The sequence below is a fragment of the Corapipo altera genome, unplaced genomic scaffold (assembly GCF_003945725.1).
Source record: "Corapipo altera isolate COAL_440 unplaced genomic scaffold, ASM394572v1 67, whole genome shotgun sequence".
NCBI classification, from domain to species: Eukaryota; Metazoa; Chordata; class Aves; order Passeriformes; family Pipridae; genus Corapipo; species Corapipo altera.
In genome coordinates, this window is record NW_020884906.1 from 1,440,446 (window position 1) to 1,466,014 (window position 25,569).

Here is a 25,569-nt window from a genome sequence, read left to right on the forward strand (position 1 = left end):
CAGAAGACTGGACTGCAACACAAAAGTATTTCAGGCCAAAAGGTACATTATGCTCAGAGAGCTCTTTTGTTGATCTAAAGAAAAGTATAAAATAATCTGCTCCACTTAGGTTATTAAATTGATTGGTACAGAATGTGATGGACATATTCTAGTTGCTGGTTTCAGGTTTCTAGCTCGGTTTTAAAGACTGATTCAATAATAAAAATAATGACATGTTCATTATTGTATAAACATTCAATGCTCACTCACACTGTAAATTTCTTCCTCCAGCGACTCAGCCTGTATTAGAGCAGGTTGTCTGTGCAGAGCTTGCACTGTGAGTGCCTCTCCTGCACCCAGAGAAGGCCAACCATGGAGGAAAGCAGCTGGCTGGGGATAGCTCAGCTGTTTGGAAGCCAAATCACAGAGTACTGAGAAAATGAAATGTTGGCTGCTTCATCCAACAAGGCTGGCCCTTCCCTGCCACCCTGCCTTCCTCGATTCCCAGGGAACAGGCTCTGGATTTGCTTCTGCAGTTTAACATTCACGAGCCAACGCAGTCTGAGGGCAGTTTGCAAACTCTGATGTGAATTTTAGCGATGTTGCCTAGTCCTACATGTCCCAAGATGTCAGAAGGACAAGGACTCATGGGACTGAAGGACAAACTCTTCTTCCACGGGTTTTGCACTACAAGACAAGGAGCGTTCAGAAGACAGATCTCTCCCAGAACTGGATCGTCAATAAATACGGAAATACAGAACAAACTTAGCAGACACTAGCAGCAGATGCAGGTTCATAGATGTCTGCTTATTACCAAACCTCACTCCAGCTGAGACTTAAATAGCCTCCTTTATGCACAACAGGAGGGGGAGCGCAGTGAAGGAAACTGGCAATTACACATTTTATTTCCCTCCCAGCCCATTCGCTGTTCATCAGGTGGCTCTGCACCCCTAGGAAAGGTGCTTGTGAGCACTAAGTTAAGCACAAAGCCAGCCTGATACTCTCCTTTCACTGGGAGGAAGTTTCCATGTGCTTTTCTGGATGTGGTGTAAAAGCACAGTGAACACATTGTTTTATATTATTTTGAAAGCACCGTGAGTGCCTGAGGCACAGGGACTTCCAGGCTGCACTGTCTCTCTTTTCCAAGGCTGCAACCTCTCCTGAACACGACGGTGCTCAGAAACAGGGTCTAAGTTTAACACCACACAAGGATTTATCTGTAGAGATGCATCTGCAATCTTCTTCTTCCTCACCTTTCAAAACAAACTTCTCCTTTCCAAAATCTCCACCCAAACTCCAGTAGGCTGACCAGCAAAACACCAGCTCACAGTGCTCCATGATGTACTTGGGTATAATCAGGCTTTCCCAGCTTTGCTGCTCACCTCTTAAGAATGTATCTTCAACAGGGCAAAATGTTACTGTCCATTTCATTGGAGAAAGATCTGGAACTCTGACTATTCCCTTATGGATAAGCCTTTAAGAATTTATTAGTGATGAAACTAGTATGTTTCTTCAGAAACTTAATAGGGCTCCATAAAATTACTTCAATAACTTTTAAAATTTAATGGTGAGCAAGAACCTTTCCCCAGGCTTTTTGAACTGTCCGACAGAATCCCAGAGCGGGGATATAATTCTGCAATAAATTTTGCAGGATGGTTAAAAGAAATATAAAAAGATTTTAATTTCCTATTACCTCCTGTAAGACTTTGCCATCAGTTTAAAGCAAATACAGGAACTAAAAGCGCCATAGTCACTTTCCTCTCCCAGCGATTCACAAGAAAATATTTACTGTTTGGGGAAAAAAACCCAACAAACTAGAACAAATATCCTTTTCAGAAACACAGACACGCAAACATAAACACTCTGCCAAGTCCTGCTCTTATCCATTGGTGTAAACCCAAATAAACGCAGGGAAGTCAATGGAGTCAGTATGGCTTTACCTGGCTGAACAGAGCCCGGGAGCCAGGGCTGAGCACAGCAGAGGTGGAAGGAAAGCCTCACACTGTGAGTCCCTGGGCAGCTCGGCAGCAACATTAACAGGCTCCACAGGGAACGTGTTCAGCCCTTGTTAGCAGGAAGGATGGCCAGCGAAGCACGGAGCTGGGGGAAGCAGTGAGCACATGCATGACTAGCACAGTTATTAAGGAAAATGCCAGGAGCCCCATGGCTGAAAGCAAGCCCTGAGCCTGGCCTCCCTCCTCCCCTCCCACGGGACAGGAGCAGAGAGCTCCACCACTTCCAGCACTGATTTCAAATGAAGCTAATAGAAACAGAAAAACCAAACCAGAAACATGGCATGAACTGCTGACTGGGACAGTGGGGATGTGTCATCAGCCCCAGCCCTGTTCTGGGAGGAAGGCCTTGGTCTCGGGAGGGGCAGTGAGAGGAGCAGCATCCTCTGACGGCATCCTCTTTTACAGCATCCTCTTTTCCTGAAGTCTCTCACTGGGACTTACAGACCTCACCAGCACTGCACACAAAAGAGTAACCAGATCCATTTGCAATTAAACAGCACGCCTTGGTCTCACTGATCACTCCCACTGATTGCCCAGAAGGAAACAGGAGCCCAGCCGGAGTCAGATCCAGCTCCCCCAGCACCAGCACCCGGCACCGCCCTGTCAAACCCCTGTGGATGGGGACCCACAGAGTCCCCAGTGAGCTATTCCACAGCACAGCTGCCACAGGTAACCTGTCAAACTGCTCCACCACAGAGACACAGAGCTCTGGGTGGAGGGTGGCCCTGAAAGGAGCATCGGAGAGCTGGAAAAACCAGCACAAGCTTGTGGCCCACCCCTCCAGCACAGCTCAGGGGGATGCAGAGAACAAGGACTTCTCTTCACGAGGAGCAAGCCTGGTTTAAATAGGGCTGTGGTGGGCACAGCTCAGACCTGTACAGGACACTCAGACACTTCCCCTCATCCTGCACCGCAGTGCCCGTGCACGTGAAGAGGGAATCAGGTTTACACCCAGCATTTAATTTTCTAAGAAAGCCGAAACTTTACAAAATCTTCCATGAATAAAACACGTCTCTGAGGTATTTTAAAAGCAGAACTGAGAAGACCCAACAGTTCTGTGGGGATTGCAACTGCTGCTCTTAACATCAGCGCCCTACAGCATCCTTCTGGTGCTGAGACACAACCAGCATCCTGCGAGCAGGGAGCGCAGCTGGAGACAGCGCCCAGACTCACCCGCTGGCTTCTGCTACTCCAGAAAAAAGAAAAACAAACTATAAACAAGGAGTAAAAAGATGGTATCTTTCAAACGTCCTTTAAAAGCCTAGGCAATGTAAACTACTAAATGCGCTTGGAAGGAATTTCTGGTTTTTTCCCTTCTGATTTACAGTTTGATGGTCCTTTTATCTACTCTCACATGGAAAAGCTAGAATGTGCCTACTCAATCAACATGAGTTTGTGCTGGCCCATTCAGGATATATAATATTTTGCTTTTATAGTTTATTTTAAATAAAAAGTATAATTAAAGAAAATAAACCACCCACTTCATAACATTTATACAATGAGGACCTTATTTATTTTATTTACGTTTTGGTGGGCAAGGCACAGCATGCAGTTAGCTTTCCGTGATACTTAACAAAGCCGCATTTGAAATTTAAAATCTTTAAGGAAATGAACAAATTCTGAGGAGGAAGGGCAGTTGAGCAAAGAGACTTCTTACATTACCCTAGGTAATTGTGCATATATATGTTTCTGTGAGTCTCTCTCTACTCCAAAAACATATCCATGACTTGGATGCTTTAAATCAAAAAGCAATTTCAGTCCGTAATTCTCGAATAAATAATTAAACACATTTTATCTCCTACAGTATTGCTTCTATTCATTTTAATCTCACTGACAGGAATGCAGCAACATACCCCACATCCTTAAAATAACAAAACAAAACGCAAGATATCAACCAGAAGGCCTGGAAATGTTTATAATTCAACTTTTCAACTCTCTTGGCTGCAGCCTGGAGCTACAAAGAAAGCTCTATGCTGGCTCCCTCGAAGGAGAGAAGCCTGGGGGTCACTGTGCAAACCACACGGGCAACGGTGCAAGCAAAGCCTGCACGGGGCAGCTCTCACTTTGGGAGGCACACAACGCTCAGTCTGTGTCAAAGGTAATAAATTATCCACTTCTGCAGCCTGAGTTTTACAGAACTAACCAGACAGTGTGGTTAAGTGAATGGTCTCTCTTGCTTGTCCATCATAATTTCACAGACAGTTGCCATGGATAGGGATGGTTATGGCCTGAATAATAAATGCATACAACACAGCTTAGAGGGGACAGAGAGTACATTCCCATTCCCAAAGAGAAGGCTGAGCCTTCCAGAGCCTAGCCTGCAAAATCAGGAAACTACAAGACTGAAAGACTGCACTATTTTGTGTGTTTAATTTCAGTTTGAACGTAGATAACTGGCTGTGACTTGGGTGATTATCTTGGGTACCCACAGTGTTTGAAAATCAAAGTCCTCCTCCTTCTCAGGCCACTTTATAATTCCATATATGCCTATGCAAGACAGTTAATGTACTCATCCAGGCAGTGGCAAAATTAGACAGAACTTTTCAAAAAGAGGATGCTGGGACTCACATGCTGCATTTAGCATCAGTTCAGGGTATCCAGCACTGCCAACCCCCAAGCATTTACAAATCACAAACTGTCTTTAAAATGAGGTTAAAACCAAAGTATTGGGTTTCTCTGTGACTGCCTGCTGGCTGTGAGGCACAGAAGACTCAAGAGTTCCAGGCTCTTCTCTGCAGACAGGAAGACTAAACTCTTGCTTAAAAAATGAAATTAAAACTTAGATTTTGGTGCAATCCTCTGAGGGCCTGGGCTTCATGAAAAACACAGAATATTGTAAGCTTGTGATAAAATCACAAGAGATGTGGCATGGAGAGCAGAGCAGCTGCAAAGAATCTTGAGCACTGTATAAATCATAGCAATATGGTTGCTATCTAAATAAGTGCATTACTTATTTTATCTATTATTACAGATGCTTCTGTGGAAATTTTTGCATGCCTGTAATCATGGTGGACTCTTGTCCAAAGATTCAGCTGTAAATTATCACCCCCCTCTCAAGTTTCCTGACTGTGAAGGTAATCACACACAAGATGGTGACCTCATCAAAATGTAACCAGAACCTGGGGATAAAACTGAGATCAAGAGACAGGATGCAGCATCTCAGATCCTGCTGTGGACCCCACGCAAGAAAACTGGGAAGATTTATGACATCTCTCCTGACCTGCATTCATGTAAAACACAGCTAATTGCCTGAGCGGGTGCTGTGAGACGTGTTTGCTCTGTCTGGGCAGATCTTCCCGTGATGGAAAGCTCTCCCTCCCAGCACAGTGAGGTAAAGCCCTGAAGGAGAGGTGGACTTGATTACAGGAGGTGCTGTTCCAGCCCAGACAGGGAGTCTCTGACCCTGACAACTGGAGATAGAGTGCTGGGGGACAGGACCAAGGCATGCAGGCAGCACGGCAAGCCCGGGAGACACCGGGCTCCTGATTCCCCTGTCAGTGCTGAGACCATCGAGCTGTGCTGCTGCAAACTGTGCCAGGCATGGGTGTCGAGCTCAGCTGCATTCAGGTTGTTTTCTGCTTCACCAGGCACTCACAGGTTCCTCCTGGAGAGCTGACTTGCCGCTCTCCCATCATGCCCCTGCCCCTCCTTTCCCCTCTCACCCCATCTCACAGTAATAACCATCAGTTTTTAACAGCATGTCCTACACTGGAGGTTTTGTAGTTCCAGCTTTTAAAATGATTTAGTGTGACAGTTTAGTGCTGAATTAAAAAAAAAAAAAAAAAGGAAAAGAAAAAGGAAGAGAAGAAGCAGAGAGAAAAAGGAGAGACAGTCCCCTTAAGGCAACAACATTATGGAGCAGTGATCTCAGAGGAACAAGGGTTCTTCTCTGGTTCAGATGTGCTTGTCAGAGCTCAGTGTCGTCTCTGAACAAGAAATCTCTCTTGCTGGCCCAAGGCACAGTTTTGTGGTCAAGAGGACAGAAAATAAAGGGAGGGAACTTCAAAGAAGCAAAAGCTGCATTAGCCCGCTGGGGCGGGTGGCTGCGGCACATCCCATGGCTGACAATTACGACCTGCATGCCGAGAAAGCTTGCCTCCCTCTTGTCAGAGGGATAAGACACAGGCTGTGAGCTTTAGAGCTTTGAGGATGTGTACAGTTCATGATGAAAGATAGCACTTCAAAGCCCTTTGCCTAGAAACCCAGGGAGAAGTGAGAGCAGAGGGTAAGCAATCTTTTTTCCTGGGGGGTGCGTATGCGGGGGAAGGATAGACTTACTTTCACTGTCATTTATTATTGCCATGAAAATGAAGCCTTGCACTGTTTATGGAATCTCTCATTAAAAGGATCTCTTGATAAATCGCTTGACAAACATTCATTAATTAAGTCTCTGAGCGCACTTGGCTGACAGGCATTAGTCTTCATTTTGCAGGAGGGGGGATCAGGGCTTGGGGCTCAGCAAGCCCCCAACAGCCAGGGCAGGGCTGGGGCCTGGCCAGACACCCTGTGCCAGCAGACAGATGGATTACACTGCTCCCTCCATGCCCAGCTTGATTCTCATCCAAAGGCAGGAGCAACACACTTGTCTTCAACAAACTCCAAAGCCCTTGTGGCCCCACTGCTGCCCAGGGCCCCCCAGGGCTGCAGGGCAGACGTGGCTGTACAGGTCTGGCTCCTCCATGGGCGTCTCTTGCCCTTGGGGCTCCTGGACAGCCCTTTCATCTCACAGGCACCTCCTCACCCACAGCCAGCCCAGGGCTAGGAATGGAGACACCTTGGCTGCTGCCCAGGCTCCACTTAACTCTGCCATGGAGATCTTCCTCCTCAGGCCCCTTAACCTACCAAGCCCTTTGGGAAACAGCTACTTTAAGAGGCCCATTTCACCCTAACCCTGCCAGTGGCCCTGGGTTCAAATGCTGGGGACTCAGCAGGTCACCTGGGCTGCAGCTGCAAGGTTGTTGTGGTAGAAAAGGAACCACCTCTCCATCTTTCCCTGGCATACAGCAGACCTGGAGCAAAGAGTGGTCAGAGAAAGCTCACCCACCTCCAGCCAGACCCATCAGAGAAGCCCACTGACAGAGGGAGCCAGCAGTGAGGACCCAACACTCAAGTCTTTAAAATACAAACTGTCCTACACCACACACTTCAAAACATGATCACAGCAGGCAGGAGGAGGTCCTTGCAGTGACTCAGGAGTGACCATCTCTCTCACCTCCGCAGCCCCACAACACATGTGCCCTCCTATCCATCACTGTCATCCCTCTGCCTCATCCTCCCTCCTGGAGACAGAGGGACAGATTTGGCTTTCGCCTACGCCTCCCCTGCCCTTCCTGGCACTTGCCCTTCAGAAAAAGCAAGCACTGGTTGGGAGATTCCTGTGAGAAAGGAGCTGCATGAGAGAGCAAACAGACCTTTATTATTTGCTTATTGATTTATTCTCCAGGAGGATGTAACACCCGGCCCTCGGCAGCAAATGCCCTTGTAACTCTGTGCTGCAGCGACAAGTTGGCCAAACAAACGCTTTACTGAGTCAGAAAACAAAGACTGTCAGCAGAGCAGATCAGGGCTTCTCCCCTCTTACTTTTAATTATTATTTCCTTACACAGAGGATTTAATCTCCTCTTCTCCTGGAAGCTCAAAGTGCCCCATTCAGCCCATTTCACAGCTGTGACTGCCGAGGTCACCCCGGGTCAGGACACCTCTCCCTGCAGCACAGTAGTGACTGGTCCCCAAGTGGATGTCCACACCGTGCATCTGTTGTTGCAGATGAACTGGTGTCAGGAGGAGGAGCACGGCCACCACTGTGGCCCCGGCGGGGAGGGGGCAAAGGCAAACCCTACCCAGAGAGCCCCAGACAAAAGACGCTGCTCCTCCGGCCCTTTGTGCAGCCCTCAAATGTGGTCAAAGGTGACATTTTACAGCTGTTCCAGCCTCAAATAAGTGAAACCCGTCTATCTTAATACTTAATTGCATTGCTAAGCTGCTGATAAACTGGGACGGCATAAAACAAATATGCGTGGCCAAACGCATCCCCAGGGGAAGTTTGCGGGGACAGGGGGAGCTGCACCAGACAATAAGCTGGGAACGGGGGCAGTTGCACCAGACAGTGAATCCACTTCATGTGTTTTAAAAGCCTGGTTACCTTCAATAAAGGCTGTAGTACGGATGCTGCACATTTGCTAGCTAATATCTCTCCAAAAAGGCCGCAAATGTTTACAAAAGAAGGGCACAATGCAAATGCCCACGGGAGAGGACGAGCACGTGCCATGCCACGCATGTGCCCATCAGGAAACCGTGTTAAGCTAATCCCCTCCCCACACAGCCACCACGGCTCCAGCCCCGGAGAACATGGCCTTAAATCAACGCTCTTATCTCACAAAAGGAATTTAAGTGCAGCGCTTTGAAAGTCACTTTCTCGCGGCCATATGGCAGCCCCGAGCCCGGTCCTGTTCATTTGCATGTGCGAGAGACAAATCCAGCTCCTGCCTTGCAGGGAGCGATAACAGGGTGAGGGGTAAAACTTAGCACTGTTTGGGTTTCTGCATAAAATCTTGCTGAGGCAAATTTCTCTCACCTCTCAAAGCAAGTGCCAAAAGCTGAGGCAGCCCCCAGGAGAGCTTGCCCACGATGGCAGCCCGTACTGATCATGAAGCACACCGGTAACAGGACCAGGGTAAAAGAGGAGTCTGAGACAAAAGCCATCATCTGAACCCAAAGCTGGCAACGTCTACACCCACATTACACCAAACAGGAACAGGCTGAAGTTACAGGGATATAAACAGCACTGAACACAAACTTCAAGACAGCGAATTCGCAAGCGTTCGCACATTTAACTTCCTGATAGGGAGGTATTTTGAAAACTCATGTTGCTGAGCTGCTCCATGATATGAAGGGGTGGGGGATCTTGGGCTTCAGCACAAGGAGGAGCCAACAAAGCTGCTAACGCTTCAACATAAGCCTCTCCAGCAGATCTCTGTGCCAGGCATTATGCAGGATGGCAGGATTTTTGTTTTGCCGAGGCAGTGCCGTATGGGCAATCTGGTTTGCCTTATCAGCGAGCCAAGTGAGAGGAGAGAAATGCTCTTCCCCACCATTTGTTTAAACTTCCCTTTTCCCCCCCCAGATAAAGCTGCATACTTTTGTAAAAATATCTGCAAATGTAATAACATAATAGGCTTGTCATCAGTTCCCACATTTGGCATTGAAAATCTGCAAAGCTTGGAAAGAAAGAGAATTCCTAATAGTTACTGCTGCTGAAGAGCCCAGCTATAAACTGGGCCTGGATCCAGGTGATGGAGCACACAACCACCAAAATGCCTCTCCGTGTCCAGCACCTACTCCTACACAACTGCAAATCGTTCCTTTCTTGGCCCCACAGAGATAAGGCAAGAAGGTTTATTTCATCACTTCTTATTGATGGGCCTCATCTCCCCTCTCTGGGGTATTTACATGCCCCTAACATTCATTACTGCTCTGAAGCCGTTTCATTGTGCAGCTCAATGCTGAGCACGCTGCAAACAGCCCCATGCCCCGACAACCCATTCGGAGCCACACAAACCCCCTCGCACGGTGATGTGGAACCATTCCCAGCCCAAGGCTTCCCATCATGGACCACAGTTTGCCCTCTCCAAGGCCGTTTCTTCAGTATTTTTGCCCAGCATCCATCTCAGTGAGATTATCCCTGGGAACACATGAAACTAGAGCAGCCCTGCTTTATGGCTGCACCGAGCCCTCAGAGGAGGGCTTGGCGTATTTAGAGATATGTCACCGTGCCTCCCAAGGGGAATGTGGAACGGCGCAGTCTCTTAGCAACACCCAGTGCCTATCACAGGTAACTCTCATTAACAGGAATAGTGGGAGCTCTGAGCTGAAACCCTGCAATGTGCTGATCACCTTCCCCTGTGCTGGGAGAACCCGGACGGACAGGCAGGAACGCTCTGTGGGCACAGGGGGGGAGAGGGATGGGCAAGCCCTTGGAGAAGGATACAGGCAGCACCAAAATACTGATTTGATTAAAAGAAATGAGGATTTGATTGTGTTAGAGAGAAAAGCATATCCCCTATGCTTCAAGTCAGCAAGGACTGATTTCTCCTTTGTCAGTAAACCCTCTCTCCAAGACATTTATTACAAATCTTACTGGAAAGGAAGAAATCCCACCCCACACTGAGACAATGCAGCTCTAAATTTCAACTTAATCATCACAAGCCTGTAAAGCTGATCTTTATGACAATGTGTGTGGCCAAACTAAAGGCTCTGGCAAAACTGATGTCTTGCTATTCTCACGATACAGATTTCACAACCCGAATCTCTTGCTGTAAGATAAGGAAAGCATTTCTCCAGGTCACTTACCTTTATTTGCTGCAGGAGAGAACAGCTTCTCAGAGCCTACAGAAGCCTGAAAAAGGAAGAGAAAAAGAGGGTGAATAATACTGAAGGAGAAATTCGGAAGGCTTGCTCACAAAAACACAGCTCATAAAACAAGTCGATTATCTGTAGACCTGCAGTTGCACATTGCACCTGGAGGGTGCAATGTTGTGCCATTAAAGAACAAGCATGCATCCTGAGGAGATGAGAGCAAAGCGTATACACGAGTACTGTCCTGATCTCACCCAACTATATCCTCCTGTCTCGTTTATTTAGGCAACCATGCAATGCACAGCTAATTTTATCCATGATTCCTCGTATAAAAACAAAACCAGTGAAACTGCTATCAAGCTGAAGGAAAAAAAAACCAAAAAAAACCAAACACACTTCAAAGGCTCTCTCGTTGAAAATAAGCTCATTTCTTGCTGAACATGCAAAATGTAATTTGTGTATTGGAAACACAAGTTGCAACTGAATACATCCGTATGAAGGAGGGTGTTATTTAATATTATGCCAAATGATTGGTACATGCTGCTATGCACTTAGTTGAGTATGAAATAAAACGTCTTCCTCTTGGAGACTGGGTTGCACTATGCTCTGAACTCCACAGCAGTGGATTTGTGCTCCTCACAGCTCTGGGAAATAGTTAAAGAAATCCAATTAACCTAAACCTTGTAAACAGCTTCATGATAATCAGGGTCACTGGGTTACAGACAAGATGATAACGACAGAGAGGGAAAAAAAGTCCGTTCATCGTAAATAAAGCTTTTATGAGTTAATTTGATGGCTTCCTTTCCCCCCCCAACGGATATCAAACAGTCAACCTATTTCAGCATAAGCTTTTCCTCCTCGCCATCAGATAAAATAGCAAGTAGCCTCTCCAGAATCAAAGTTGGTCTGGGAGCAGGAGCACGATCAGCATTACTACATTACTACCATCTACAAGATAGCTGAAAGTATTGCCAACGTGTTGGCACTGACTGCTGCATGAATAAAATGGGGTGAAGTACAAAGCTGACGAGCAAAAGATACTGGAAGTGAAAAACGCCTTTTTCCCCTGACTCTGCTTTAAAAACAATGAATTAATTCAACCCACGGCTGAACTAAGCTGATTTTATTTTTGATTTTATTGATTTTATTCTAAGGTGCCTTGGGAGATTTGCATGATAAAGAGCACTATGAATTGTATTACATTGCTATATATTTTAAATGACGACTCAGAAGGAAAAAAACAAATAGTAAAATGCAAGAAGATCTGCATGAGATATAGTAAGAAGCAAGAGTGATCTTTTAATGTTATTTCCAAGAAAAGTGGCACTGCAAGCACTGAATGTCTTACTTAATGCAAATGTATAAAAAAGAGAGGGAAAACAACATGAAAAATAGGTTGAGGCTGAGACACATAAGAAAGAAATTCTGAATTATGTCCACGACAAAGCTGCACGTGTAGCTGTGGCATGTATGATCATTACACAGCTCAGCAAAAAGATCCTAAAATCTTAGGGAAAATCAGTTACCTGCACGATCCCTTCACTGCATGGATTAAAAAGAGGAAGAACCAGGATTAAACAAGGTTTTGCCTAGGCTGGTTTGCAAAGAAAGTCTAACAGTGTCACACAGCAGCAACAACAGTGGTGCATAAAACGTTTGACAGCCAACTCTGAATTTACAACCCATTGTTAGGAGATTTTTCACTCATAATCAACACAAAGTCAGCACGGATGCAGAACACATCTGCAGGCCCTGGGAACTCACCCACACTAACACAGCTCACACAAAGCCAGGGCCTGGTCTCAAAGCACTCCCTAAGCACTCGGACACGTGGCAGGTGGATAAATAAGATTCCCCCATTTTACAGGCAGTGAAACTTCACCGTGGCTTGCACTAAAGCCCAGGCAGTAAACTGGCTGCTGAGCCACAAATCCTAAGCCAGGTCCTGCTGCTGGAGTGTGGGGTCTCCAGCAGCCTGCTGGGAGAGCTGCCCTTCCCTGGGAGCCATCAGGAGCAAGCCATGGCTGCAGGACGTGCCACCCCAGCTGGGAGAAGCTTTGTGCTTCTGGTCTGGAGAGGTGGGTCCCACCAACACACGGCAGCCACCAGCTCACTCCCTTCTGTGCAACTCGGTACCTGGGGCTAAATACAGAGTGGCACTGTTGAACTGTGAGCTAAAGATCTCAGTGCTACAGGTCCAGACTATATAAAGCAATGCTTGAGGAAGTCAGGCCAGAAAACTCACTTTTAAGAGAAAGTAAAGCACCTGGATTATTGCTCAGTCCTCTGCTATCAGCACGTGCCACTGCCTTCCACAGAGTCAACATTTACAGAGCAGTGTTTTCAACATCACAGCTTCAGTTCACAGACACAAACCTTCACACCTAGAGTTTACTGTAACTTTTGCTCTCGCTTCTGGTGATTTCTAGCTCCACATCTGAGCAGTTTTTGGCATCAGCACCATTCTGAAACAGGGAATGCCTGTGCTATAGGAGATTCTACGAGCTGCTGTAAAGGCAGGAGGGAAGCTGGGGGAGGAAGAGCCTGAATTCATCATTCAACCCTACCATCACCCTTTAAAGGAAGCATACAATAAAACCTATGTGTCTGAGGGAGCCCACTACTGAGTGAAAAAATCCAACAAACCAACCCATCTGCTAAAACAAGTCTCCTCCCAAAATTTCTGCTGTTCCAAGCAAATAATTTGCATATGTTTAAGAGAAGATTTAAAAAAAAAAAAAAAACACAACAAAAAAAAGTGGAATTTTCCCCCTGTGAACAAAAACAGGCATTTGGAGTCTTTTATGTATAAATTCAAGCCATCCCAGGAAATCACACATTCCTTGATGCAAAATGAAACTAGAAATTTCCTTTTTCCCCCGCTATTGTTGCTTCCTGCCTGTCTCCATCTGAAGGACCACCTCAAGAACAACCCAGATTACCTTTTGTTGCTGCATAAGGCAAAGAGACTGAGACTCACAGACAGGAGTCTATGAGTCCTTCCTTGTTCACTTGCTGCTCACCTCCCTCTGTGGAGCATGGCCACAGAGCCCACCAAGGCCTGTGCTCATAAAAGCTGCTGCTTGCACAGTCCTACCCTCACCCCCAGTAACCACCTTGGCATTTTAAGGAAATCTAACATCAGTGCCCAAACACAGCCAAATGATTTCAGAGAGCTGCAGTTTCTGAGGCAGCCTCACACTGATGGAACGTTTAAGACTCAGCACCCTTAAAACGACACCGAGCCTTGCAGGTCCCCTTTGTGGCTTATTCAACAAAGTTACCAATCCCTTGTCTCATTTTGAGTTTCTTTCTTTTCTACACCAGACTTAAAGGGGAGAATGCCTGTACCCACTCCTGTGACAGTCTGAGACCAGGCTGAATACACTGCAGAGGAAAACAACATTTCTGCCCTTTTCTGCTGTGCAGAAAGCAAGCAGAGCAGTGGTGCTCCCATCCCTCACCCTTCCTCCCCTTGAACCCAGCACACATCAACACCGATTCAATTTTCAGCACTAAAAGCTCAGCAAAGGCAGCTTTTTCCTCAAAATGTGAGGTGGTAACCACAAAGGATGTAGCACACCCTCTGCTCTGAAGGTGAGCAGTGAGGGATAATGAAGTCTGTGCCTCATCCATCCCGGTTCCCACTAACCCAAGGCAGCTGAAAGGTGTAAGAGCTCTTACAGATTAATAATTTAACGATTATATATAACAGAACAGCATCATCTGACAGAGACAGCATTATAAACTATGTCAGAGCTCGCAGTAATTACTTTTCCCCCCCCTTTTTCTGTAGCCAATAAAATGACTAACAGGGAATAAACCCATTCCTTATCACCAACAGCAGAGGCTCTGTGGACCCTCTCGCCGCCTCCTGGAGCACTGAATGCCAGATCCAAGCTGGATACTTCAGGAGCCTGATAGCAAGACATGGGGAAATTCCTAATAAGGCTCCAGTTCTGGTTCACAAGGAGCAAGAGAAGTGGTGTTAGGGACCTGGTATGTATGTCATGCACAGGGCAAAAGCCAAGCACTGCCTCCAAATGAGTCCAGCACGGTAGGCAGAAGGCAAAGGAGACAGTAAAATACAGTTTAAATTTTATTTCTGGTTGGCTGCCTATCTTCTAGACAGCCAAGAGCCAGCCTCAAGAGAGACTGTTTGCACAGCTACTGAACTCAGCAAGCACTAAAAAGCTCACAAGAAAACCCTTCTCTGGGAGATTTTCAAACTAGAAGTGCTGGATACGCTTACAGAAACTTTCAGCATAAAGCACAGACCAATTTTGGATCAATTTTCATCCTTCCCTTTGATCTGTTCCCCCTGCTTTTACTGACCACTCCGATGCCACTCGACTGCTCGTCCAGCAGAGAATTTCAGCACTTCAGCACTGCTTTACCAGCTTCCATTTCACTCTGCAAGTCATTCACACCAGATCCTTCATCCAGTAATATGAGAACACTAACTAAAACAGGAAGGTATTGTTTGGGTTGTGATTCTTCTGTAGGAAATGGAAATAGATACATATGGAAAGGTGCAAGAGGAACCTGGAAATCACACACATGCCCACAAAAAAACCAAACCAAAAATCCCCCTTAAGACCAAGAAAGTACTCAACACATTTCAGAATATAGAAGGAACCCATGGGCAACACTGCTTGTATTGTGAAGGGACGTTTCAAGGGAACCTATAGTGTTTCCAAAACCTGCACTATTTCTGGAGGGAAATCACAGCTCCATTAAGAAGACAAAAGAAAAGTCAGACCTGCAAGTCAGTCATTTCATGCATTGTCACAGGAAAATAAGCTGGAATAAGCAGTACATGAACTACCTTTTTGTGAACCTTCTAGGAAAATCCAGCTCTGTGGTACATGGCTGGCTGGGACACAGCACAGCCCAGCTGTGTGAGGGATTAAGCAAGAGGGAACAGGACTTCTACAAATCCACACTGTGATTATCTTCACACAGAATTTATAGACTGGGCTTTCAAGAGGGCTCAGCACTCAGCAGCTGCCTTTGGGGCACCAATCTGAATGAAGCTACTGGGTACAAAGCATTCTCAAAAATCCATTTAGATGTTTAAATGGTGACCAGGTTGTTCGGAAAATCTGGTTACAGCGGATAGTTGAGTTCACTTAGAAAATTCTGGCTGTTGATCTCCAGTGCGAATAAGGACTAACGACAAATAATATTCTCTAATCAAGAATGGATCTCCACCTTTCTAGCAACAATCCTAAAAACCAGTTGTACTTTTAGTTACACCATAACACATCACAGTGAAATGTGCAGCAAAACCACCCCGAACAGGCAACGACTTATTGAAATGGCAATGCCTTAAATGCCACAGATACTCCTAGTTCAGTTATTATTCAAGGCCCTATGTGGGAAGTAGTAATGAGTCTTCCACATATTTCATGAGAATTTACTCTACAGAAGGTCCATTAGAAACAAAAAGTTTCTTGGACTGTACTACACAGCAACACACTTGTTTAGGTTCCCACTCACATTTGTTTAGCACACAGTCCAGTACTGCTCTGGTCCTGGAAGGGCCTGTCACCCTGCACTTGTCTCTTGTCACTTTTTCTTCCAAGAACACTTATTTACCTCAGCAGTTTACATAACCATGACACATGCCACAGCCCCTTTGAGAAGCCAGCACGAGACTGGGAACACAGGATTAAATTAGGCCATAGAGAGCCCAGAAGCAGAGATCACTGGTCCCAGTTCACCACTGAATTACACTGACTTTACATGATGGAAAACGGAACGTGAGGCGAAGTGGATGAGGACTGGAAGGCACCAAAGGAAATGCAGCCCAGTCTGATTCAGTTAGAGCAGGGCAATGAGGAGCCAAGCTCGTTGCCTCTCCGCAAGCCTGACATTTTGGTTTGGACCTTCCCTTTTGGCAAGACAGTGATAAGCTTAAATTAACACTGTTTTGAACCCTGAGCATGTTCCTCATTGTTTTACAGCTGTTGTGGGATTGAACAAACTACTCCAAATTAAGCAGAAACAGCCATTCTTAAACGTGCCCTGCCCTGCTCTGCTGCTCATCGCACAGACGTCTCTGCCCCTGACAAAGGGGGACTGACACCCGTGGGACTCTGACCCTGGCACGGCTGCCATCAGAGCCTCGGGCTTCCCTCTCTCCTCAAACCATCCCTCTAGCCCCCAGAGAATGGCTATAGCCCAGAGCTCCCCCCTTCCTACCCTCTCCATTAGTGATGCTCTAGGATTCATCTTCCTTGGAGCAGTTGCTGTCTCCCAAAGGAAAAGATCAAACTCCCTCTCCTTCCCAGCTCAGCTCCAATAAATAAATAAGTACATGCACTGAAAAAAATTCAGTAAAGGAGGAGAAAGGAGGAAACAGGAGAGTTTCTGGACCTCACCAAGGCTGGTAATACAGCTGCAGAAGGTCCCTCAGCTGTTTCCAGAGTCACTGACCAGAAAAGAACATTTCCAGCTGACCCTCATTAAATCAGCCAAAATACTTGCTTAATGTTAGTGTGCCCGCGTGTCCTAATTTAAATTAAGGAGCACCTGGTCCTTACCTAAGTATCTTCCTCCTTCAAACCTCAGCTCCCAATAGCTACCAAATCCACCTTGATTTTACACTCCTGGCTATTTTTCACTCTAATCAGCACTGATTTCCCTTTACTACATGTTTGAATGCTCCTGGATGTTCTGGTCTATGAATGGCATCCAGAGGACAGTCCTGTGCCACTGAATCAGACTGTACCTCTCACTGTAGGTTGGAGGCAGTGATGTTAAGGCCAACTGATACACACCATGGTCAGGGAAACACAATTCTTCATGATACACTTGGAAAAAGGCTTTGTGTGGTCTGTTTTTAAACATCTCGAACATCAGAGCCCCTATGCCTTTCCCTGAGAGCTGACCCCCCCTCCCAAAGAGGCTTTTCAGCCTGCACTTCCACATGCAAAATTTTTCCATTGCCCAGACACCGGGCTCAGGCAAGCACAGATTTGATTACTGCTTTAGCTCTTGATAAAAATGTAAGGGAAAACCTACCTATGAGTAGGAAAGGTTGGGAACACTGCGAACAAACCACCAGAGTAGTTTGTATTACTGTCATTACAGCTTGAAAGTATCTCGCCAGCCTATCTATTTGGCTGGGCTATGGCTTTTTATTTGCACTAAATCAAACGGAATGGTGAGTGCTCTTTGCAGAACTGCCTAAAACTTCTTATAATTCAAAGGCTGCACTGTAGGAAGAGTGATGGGAGAGAGCAGGGACTGTGCTGGGAATGACAGGTGGCAGACTGTTGTTTGGTACCTACCAAATTACTCTGCTGCTCCCAGGGCTGCCTTGGCATTTCATTATCCCAACTCTCTCCTGGAAGGATGCGGACATAAATTCACACCTCATGTCCTGGTTTCCGTCAAACTGAGTAAGAGTGCAAATGCTGGCACCAACTGGGAATGCCAAGCAGGGCTTGGCATGCTAGAACAAACTCTCAGCTGTGGTCTTTGCCAGCTACCTGCATTTATCATTGTAATGGCCTGCCAGACAGGACTTGGCAAGCGACAGAGGAGGGCGGGAGGAGGAGGGCCAGGCTCTGCACTGCCAAGCAATTCATTCCTGTAGCTCCTGCCATCACTGTACCAGCAGGGCAACCTTCATTTTATTTTATCTTTTAACCAATTATGTGTCACCCAAATCCCACCTGCAGCTTTCTCCAACACAAATGGCTATAAATCACAGTTCAGGGACCGAGAGGGTTTTGCAAGACATTTGATTTCATAAAAAGGTCACTGTCTGTCTGAGGATTGCTGCAGTTCAAAAATAACTGAATAACAACCTGCATTGGCAGACAGGGAAGGAACCACTTCCATGGTCCTTTGCATGTTGTCAGATAATATTAGAACAATTAGGGAGGCCAACAATGGCAGAACCATTAGGATTCAGCTAAACCAAAGTGCTGATACAAACTCAGTGAAATATCTCCTCCTTTCAATTTTTGAAGAAAACATAATCAATTCAATAAGAAAGGGAAAAATGCACAAGCACACCAGAAACAGTCGACATAACCACCTTGAGCAGACAAACAGAATACATGCCTGTCATCACTGCAGTCTGCCCCAATCTGCCTGGGTATTCCCCAGCTTAACCCCAAGCTCTGCTATTTCTCAGAGCACTGCAATACTCTCAGAGCACTCAGGATGGTCTCCTCTTTAGGGCAAATGCTGTCTTCCTTAATCCATACACTGGATATGTAGCAGACCCTGGATGGACCTTTCTGTGAACCATAGCACAGAGTAAACATTTGAGGACACTCCAAAATCATTTGACACTGATGCTGTTCTGGACACCCTTAGTGTTCACCCCTCTCTTGCAGGTGACATGTCAAGCCAGACAGTGTCAAACTCTCCAAAAAACATCAGGTTAACTGCAATAAATACATGAGACACAGGGAAGGTTGCATCATCCTCCTAGCCCGGACCATGACATATGGCACACGGACACCCCTCTGACAGAATTCCCCAGTGATGGATGCAATCCTGACATGGCCCTTTCCTGGGCCTGGGGGGGTCAGGGAGCTTATCAGGGAGGCAGCTCTTGTCCACTGCCATTGAAACTTGCTGTCTTACCCACAGCAACCTCAGAGGAGTGCCTGTGCAGAAGGCTCTTTTGTTGTTGTTGTTTCTAATTCACTGCTCCAAAATATTTCTTGGCGGCATCCCAGGGCTGGAGCCTTATCTGCCCATCCCCCAGGCAGACACACAGCAGCTGTGGAGGCTTATCACGGTTGCCTGTCCACTGAGTTTACAAATTAACACCCTATCGAGGCTGCACGAGGGCTGATTAATCAGAGAGAGGCAGTCTGAGGGCCTTTATCACCGTAAGCGGCTGCTGGGAGAGAAGTCACAAATCTCTCAGGAGGCCAGAGATGCCTTACAAATGAAAGAGCAGGAGGCCAGAGAGGAGGAGGGCACAGTGGTCCGGGAAGCAGATATTTTAGAGATAGTGGTGGTGGAGGTAATGGAGCAGGGGAGGGGGGAGCTGCAAGAAAACACCAGTACATTATGACAGCTAAAAAAAAAAAAAGAAGATAATTAACAGCCTATACCTCATGATTCTAGCTTTCCCTCCCCGGGCTATAATTTAGCCTATTGCTCCTTTGCTCCAGAGGACAATAAACATTTATTATGTTAAACACATAACTGTGCTGCACAAAAGCACCGTTCTTTCCCAGGTCCACTCCTTGCACAGCTGTGCAGCCCAGGAGGACGGGGCTGCTGAAGTGGGCTCCCCTTTTACGCAGAAAATTACTTGGTTTGGACACAAAACACATCCCTGGCTTCCCCCAGAGTTGCAGTGTGCTGGATGCGTTCATACTGAATGTGAAGGCAAATCCCAAGAGGCTGAGAGCTCTTGGATGGGTCCTCTGGCCCACCAGCATCTGCCACGCAGCGTTAGGATGTGCCCGGGTGTGGGAGCATTGGCAGGCAGGAGCAGCTCCTGCAGAGCTTCACCACCTAAGAAGTATCTCCTCTTTGTAATTCAGCAGCCTTGCTAAGAGGTTTACTGGGAAATGTTCAATCCCTCCAGAATTACGTGTAGGAGACATTCTTATTACAAGATGAATATTACAGTGGTGTGAGCTGCGCCAGCCCTGCCCCCTCCAAGCACTTCAGCCTCTGTAAGAGCACAGTGATTTAGGGGATTTGCCTGCCACTGGACTATGGTTCAGGCACTGCTCTCCTGTGCCTCAGTGCCAGTACCTGCTGCAGCCCTCCAGCTTTGTGCTTGTGTCAGGACAAAGCAAAATAATTATAAAGACCACGGGGACCCACACTGAAGAGATTTAAAATCTAATACATCTTTAAAGGAAACCAAATCAGGCATCTGTCTGCATTTGTCAACGTTCACTTCTAATTTTAAGTTTTCAAGTTTAATCCTTGCGACCAAGACACACAGCTGGATTTTTCCTTTGAAGTGTACTATGTATGTAAACTGAGATTCCCATGCAGTAACATGGCTCCAGAAGGTACAACTTTAATAAAAATGTTACCAACACGAAGACAATCATAAGCAAACACTGCAACCACCTCCTGTCCAGTGCTTTCTGTTAACACACCAGCAAAGAATTCAACAAATAACCTCTGGATGAAAATGTCATTCACTGCAGCTTTACCACCAACAGAGCCGTGTGTGGGTGTGATCCTGGGGAAGGGCCATTCCCATCTTGCCCATGGAAACTGCAGAAATAGAGCACTCACACAGCCTAACCGAACATCTCCAGGCCAGCTCTTTTCAGACAGCACCAGGAAGCAGAATCAAACAAAAATGAATGATCATCTGCCCTCCCCCCCATCCTGATCCAATGAGAAAACTATTTCCCAAACCACCTGGATTATTGGTCTAGGAACCCTTGCAGATGCCCAGTTTTAACAGTACCCATTAGGTTAATTAGCATTGGGCAAGGAGATGCTGTGTATTAGTCCAGGAAAGGAATGACAGCTTTTTTATTGGAGGAGTCCCTGCCAGGCTCTGTGAAGCAAACAGCTGTGGAAGGTCTTCTCACAGCCCTTCCCTGCCAGCAGACACCAGATTAATCTGAGCTGGGCTGGACCCCAACGTGTGATGTTCAGCAGACCCACGGGTAAGCAGGGCAATGATACCTCCCGTCACCCCAATGAGATAACAGCAACTCGATACGTGGAGGAAACATCAAATATTCATCAGGTAAACAATACGAATGCGGTAATCCCAAAACACGGGGAAATTGTAGAAGCTGTCTCTCTGGTGTTTATCAGATTGACTCTTTAAACTTCATTATCGAGTCTGCCCATCAACCCTTCTCCCTCTCTCTCTCAGGTCTTGTGTTTCTACATTTTAGGGAAAGGATGTCTCTGCTGGATTAGCTGCTCCCCACAGCTCTGTTCCCACACACAGACACCCTCACTCCAACAGAAAGCTCACTGCAGGGTGCACGAGGATTTAAAGACCCATCAGACGGGATTAGGAACACCTAAAAAAAGGGAACCAGGACAGCATATAAATTTCCCTACAAACAGAGGCTGTCTGTAGGGAACAGAGGCTGTGGAGGAAAAAATACAGAGGGAAGACTCTGGTTCACATCTGCAAAGCATCTGGTTTCCCATCCCTCACTCGTCCAAGGGCAGTGAAGTGCACTCGCCTACTTTTTACAGGAAAGGGTCACCAAGCACTTCTCCTGTGCTATACAATAAGTCAAGAAAGAAGCTCTCACTGTTGTACCTTGGTTAAATATGGCATTAACTGATCTCATCTTCTGTATTAAAAGGTGGTGAAGGGGGCAGTCCCCCATTTTCAGCCAACATATAATCTGTCTTCTCCAATTAGATATGCTTTGCAACAAGTGTGGTGGATCCATTTATTTCCATACTGCAATAATGCAGATAAATCCAACTTTGGCTCCAGTCCCACTGCTTTCAAAGCTGGGGCTCTGCATTTCCAATCCTTGCCCTTTTTTTTTTTTTTTTCCCTTTCTGCTGCAAAATGTCACCAATTTACTTTAGCCTGGGGGCCCATTTCGAGTTTTACCGCTAATATACGAGAAATGCATTTTTCAAGCTGTTACCACTTAACTGTACTGATATCAGCCACTCAGGGGACACAATATTGTTTACACATCCTGCTCTATGGAATAAGCACGGATGCCAAAACTCTGCCTGGGTTGTGAAGGAGACGTTTACTCTCTGTTTTATGAGATTTCCTCGATTTGTGGCTGCCTCAATGGTCGTAAAAACAGCTGTAAATCAAAAGAGCACCACAAAATTGCAATAACAACTGTCGAACTCGGCTCTAAAAAGCATAACTCCCAGCAACAGAAGGTGGAAGGCTTTTTCCTGATTTAATACCAGGTGTGGGGGAGCCCTAGTAAGCCTACGTGCAGCACCGTGTCTGCCCACAGTCACCCACACACAGGCTCAGCTGAACCCCTGTGTTTTGGCCGCTCCCCTATCGCTCGCCCCGACTCTGCCCCACGTAGTTCCTTCCGGCCTCTTTCCTCCTCTTTTCTGGAAAACAGGAGCCTTTTTCAAACGCCTGGAGAACGCTTATACGAATAACTGCTGAATGCACAGCCCTGTTTTAAGCATTAAAACAGGCAGAAAGGCAGCCCAGCGCTCAGGCACGGCCGTGCTCCCAGCTGAGGCTGCTCTGCAGAACGGCAATGGCTTTAGCAGATGACCCCAGCCAGGGCCTGTCACCTTGCTCCTGGCCTACCCGGGACAGCCCAAATTCCTGCACAGTCTCTCAGCCCAGTTTTTAGGGAGTGGAGTGAAGGAGGAAAGGGCTGGTGGGATGTGAGTTATTAACAACCATCTTCTGGGAGCTGATTCCAGCTAAAATGGTTCCAGAACAGGCAGCTCCATTTGCCCTGACAGTCTCCAGCCAGGACTGGCCAAGCAGCAGATGCACGAATTCAAAAGTTTCTGTTACTCTGTGCCGCTGGCTACAGTCCAAACCAAAGAGAGAGTTTCACCCGTGGGTAAAAGAGCCTTCCTGGATTTTTCCATGCCCCATTCCAGTTGCTTTCACAAACAATCTTCTCATCCTTGTCTCCAAAATTACTAAAAGAGTCTCAGTTCCTGCATCTCACCACCTCACCCCCCCAATCTGAGATGAACTCGGCCAACAACAAACTCCCTTCACCACCTCCCAGCTCTGAGAAACCAGCTGTGGCACCGACAGCCACACTATAAACCCTGGGCCAACAGAGCTACCCAGTCTCCTTGTGCCCCCTGTTCAAAGCATGAAAAGCTTTCCTGGCCTCACCAGCCAGGTCTTCATTCTCTTTTTCAAATTTCCTCTTACATGGAATTTCTTTCACGGCATTTAATTAGCCCAGCTTTCTCCATTATAGAAAGAGGTTTGTATGTGCACAGGTCAAAGTATGTGAAAAAATGGTGAGAGAAAGTTCACGGGAAGTCAGTTTAGACGGTGCTCATCTTAGTTTTTCTGTCTGCAGTAGACTAAAATACACTTGAGTTCCAGTGTGTTACTGTATCTGTGCCTGGCAGTGTGTTTTTCCAGATGCATATCCTAATTATGCTCTTCAAGCAAATGCCCCGTGGAGCAAGGTAGTAGAAGAGAAAACCTCTTTACAGTCACCACCATGCTGTGATCCATTCTGGACAGGAACTCCCCCCTGCATTGAGAGGACAATTTAATTTCCATGGACCACTTGATGTGAAGGGAAAAGGATCTATATTCTTTTGTCTGAACCCCACAAAGTGTCAGCCCTTCTTTTCCCATTCTTCTGGTAGATGTGTACATTCACATTCTTGAGAAAATCGCCAATAGACGGGAACGGTCTTTCACTTCCAACACATTATGCCTCCCTGCTACAATCTTTTCCTTCTTGTACAATGCCTCTTGACTTTCCTTTGGCTCTTTCCTTTGCAATTTTTCCTTTATGAATGCAATCAGAGAGACAAAACAAAAAAATCCCCCCAAACCCAAATGAACAAAAAATGTCATTGCCAATGATGTTACTGGCAATTCCAGTTGAGAAACCATCTGTACAGACATGAACTGATCTGACGCAGGGAACAGCTAGTTTTATTTCAAAAAGCTCTGTGTTCCCAATGTTCTGGGTACAGGAACTCAACAAGCCAGCTGAAGCTAATAGGGTGAATATGTGATCAGCTACACCCATGCAGCAATTCCAGATTTATTTCTTTTGTACTACAGTGAGTATCTGGGTGGGGTTGCAAAAACTATTAAAGCAGTCAAATACATACCATGCCAACTGCTGACCACAAAAACAGGCCATTTCCTCACACACAAACTATAGGAAACATCTCCCAGTAACTGGCTTCTATCAGTAACCAGCTATTTCCAACAAAAACACGGTTCTGCTCCGTTTGGAGTCTGGCATGCCTCAAGAAGGATGGAAGGCTGAAGTGTAAACGTGTGACTCGTACTGGGAAGGTGGTGTACTGCAGCAGGACAGGCCATCTAACAGCAGTTGTTATGATAAGGTATAATTGCAGGGCAATTACCAGGTTTATTTTCCATATACACCAATAGGATTTTGCCCATGAAGTTCTGTTTGCTCGGGGTGAATGGCAGATGTCTGCCAGAGGTTCTGTGTTCTAAAAGTCTCTACTGTGTTTGCTCACGGACCTGTGAATGTGCAGAACACCACTGATCTGGCTTTGCTCCTCTCCCTTTGTGGTGATGTCTCGGGGGGGGACATTTTCTGAGTCACTGGCCAATGCTTGCCATGCTCAGCCACCAACTGGAGTTTCCAGCACAGCCACACATGTGACCTGCCCAAGGGCCCTGGCTCTGGGCAGATAAAAGCTGCCCAGCTGGAGGGTGAACACCACTGTTGTGTGTTCAACCACCAGCTTTGCACAGGAGATGCTTTTGGAAGAGCTGTACTTCACCTCTCTTTGGCTAACTATGTGCTCACTTCCCAAGGCATCAACAATTCCACTCAGCTGTCAGGTCATTCACCCCTCCGGACAGCTGCACCTCCAGGAGCTGAGTGCTGGGCTCCCCTGGCTTGGTGCTGGGTCTTCTCCGTTTGGACTCTTTGTGGCAAGGGCTGAAGCCACTGCCCTTTTCCTGCCTCTCTTCAAAAGTCCCACATCAGCTACCAGCTCATTTCACTGGCATTTATTTCTTGGAGTCACAAATGCAGTGTTATAAGAAACCTTTGTGACTTTAGCCCTGATGTGACCGTGCCTGCTCAGTAAGGAGATGAAAAGCTTACAGTGAAGAAAGAGGCAGAATAATCCTGCATGTTAATACACAGTGACTAACACCTTCCTGGTGACAATCTCCTTGTACTCTCTGCAGAGGGATGTGTGTAATGATCCTCCAAAGACACTATCTTGAAAATGCACAGGAGGCTCTGATCAGACCTCAGCATCTCCCGATTAGCTGAGCAAGAGCAGTGGAAGGGACATCAATTTTCTAGGAAGAGCATTCAGAAAAGCACTTGATCAAACGCTCAGCACCATGGATGGATGTGCTTAATCTCACTGCAGCCCAAGCACTTTCCTAGACCAATGCCTTGTTTGTTCCTTCTGCGAAAAATAAAATGGTGGAAAGGCCTCCAAGACCAAAACCACAGACCTGAACAGTCAGGTTTAGGAGAATTCTGATGAGGCTCTGAATTTCTGTGGCTTTCAGCTCATCTGTAAAACAATCTGGAAGTGCTGACTCTGGCATACTGGAGGAGGAAATAAATAGAAAATA

General features: G+C 46.5%; 1 protein-coding gene across 19 annotated transcripts in view; it reads right to left on the reverse strand.

The window, feature by feature from the left end:
* The window catches only part of FBRSL1 (fibrosin like 1), a 508,705-nt gene that overhangs the window by 45,982 nt on the left and 437,154 nt on the right, over nt 1–25,569 (reverse strand). For all 19 annotated transcript variants that reach the window (XM_027652110.1, XM_027652125.1, XM_027652123.1 and 16 more), the window contains one exon: nt 10,344–10,389. In XM_027652110.1, coding sequence (XP_027507911.1) covers nt 10,344–10,389 — 46 coding nt within the window. The remainder of the gene's footprint in view (nt 1–10,343; nt 10,390–25,569) is intronic.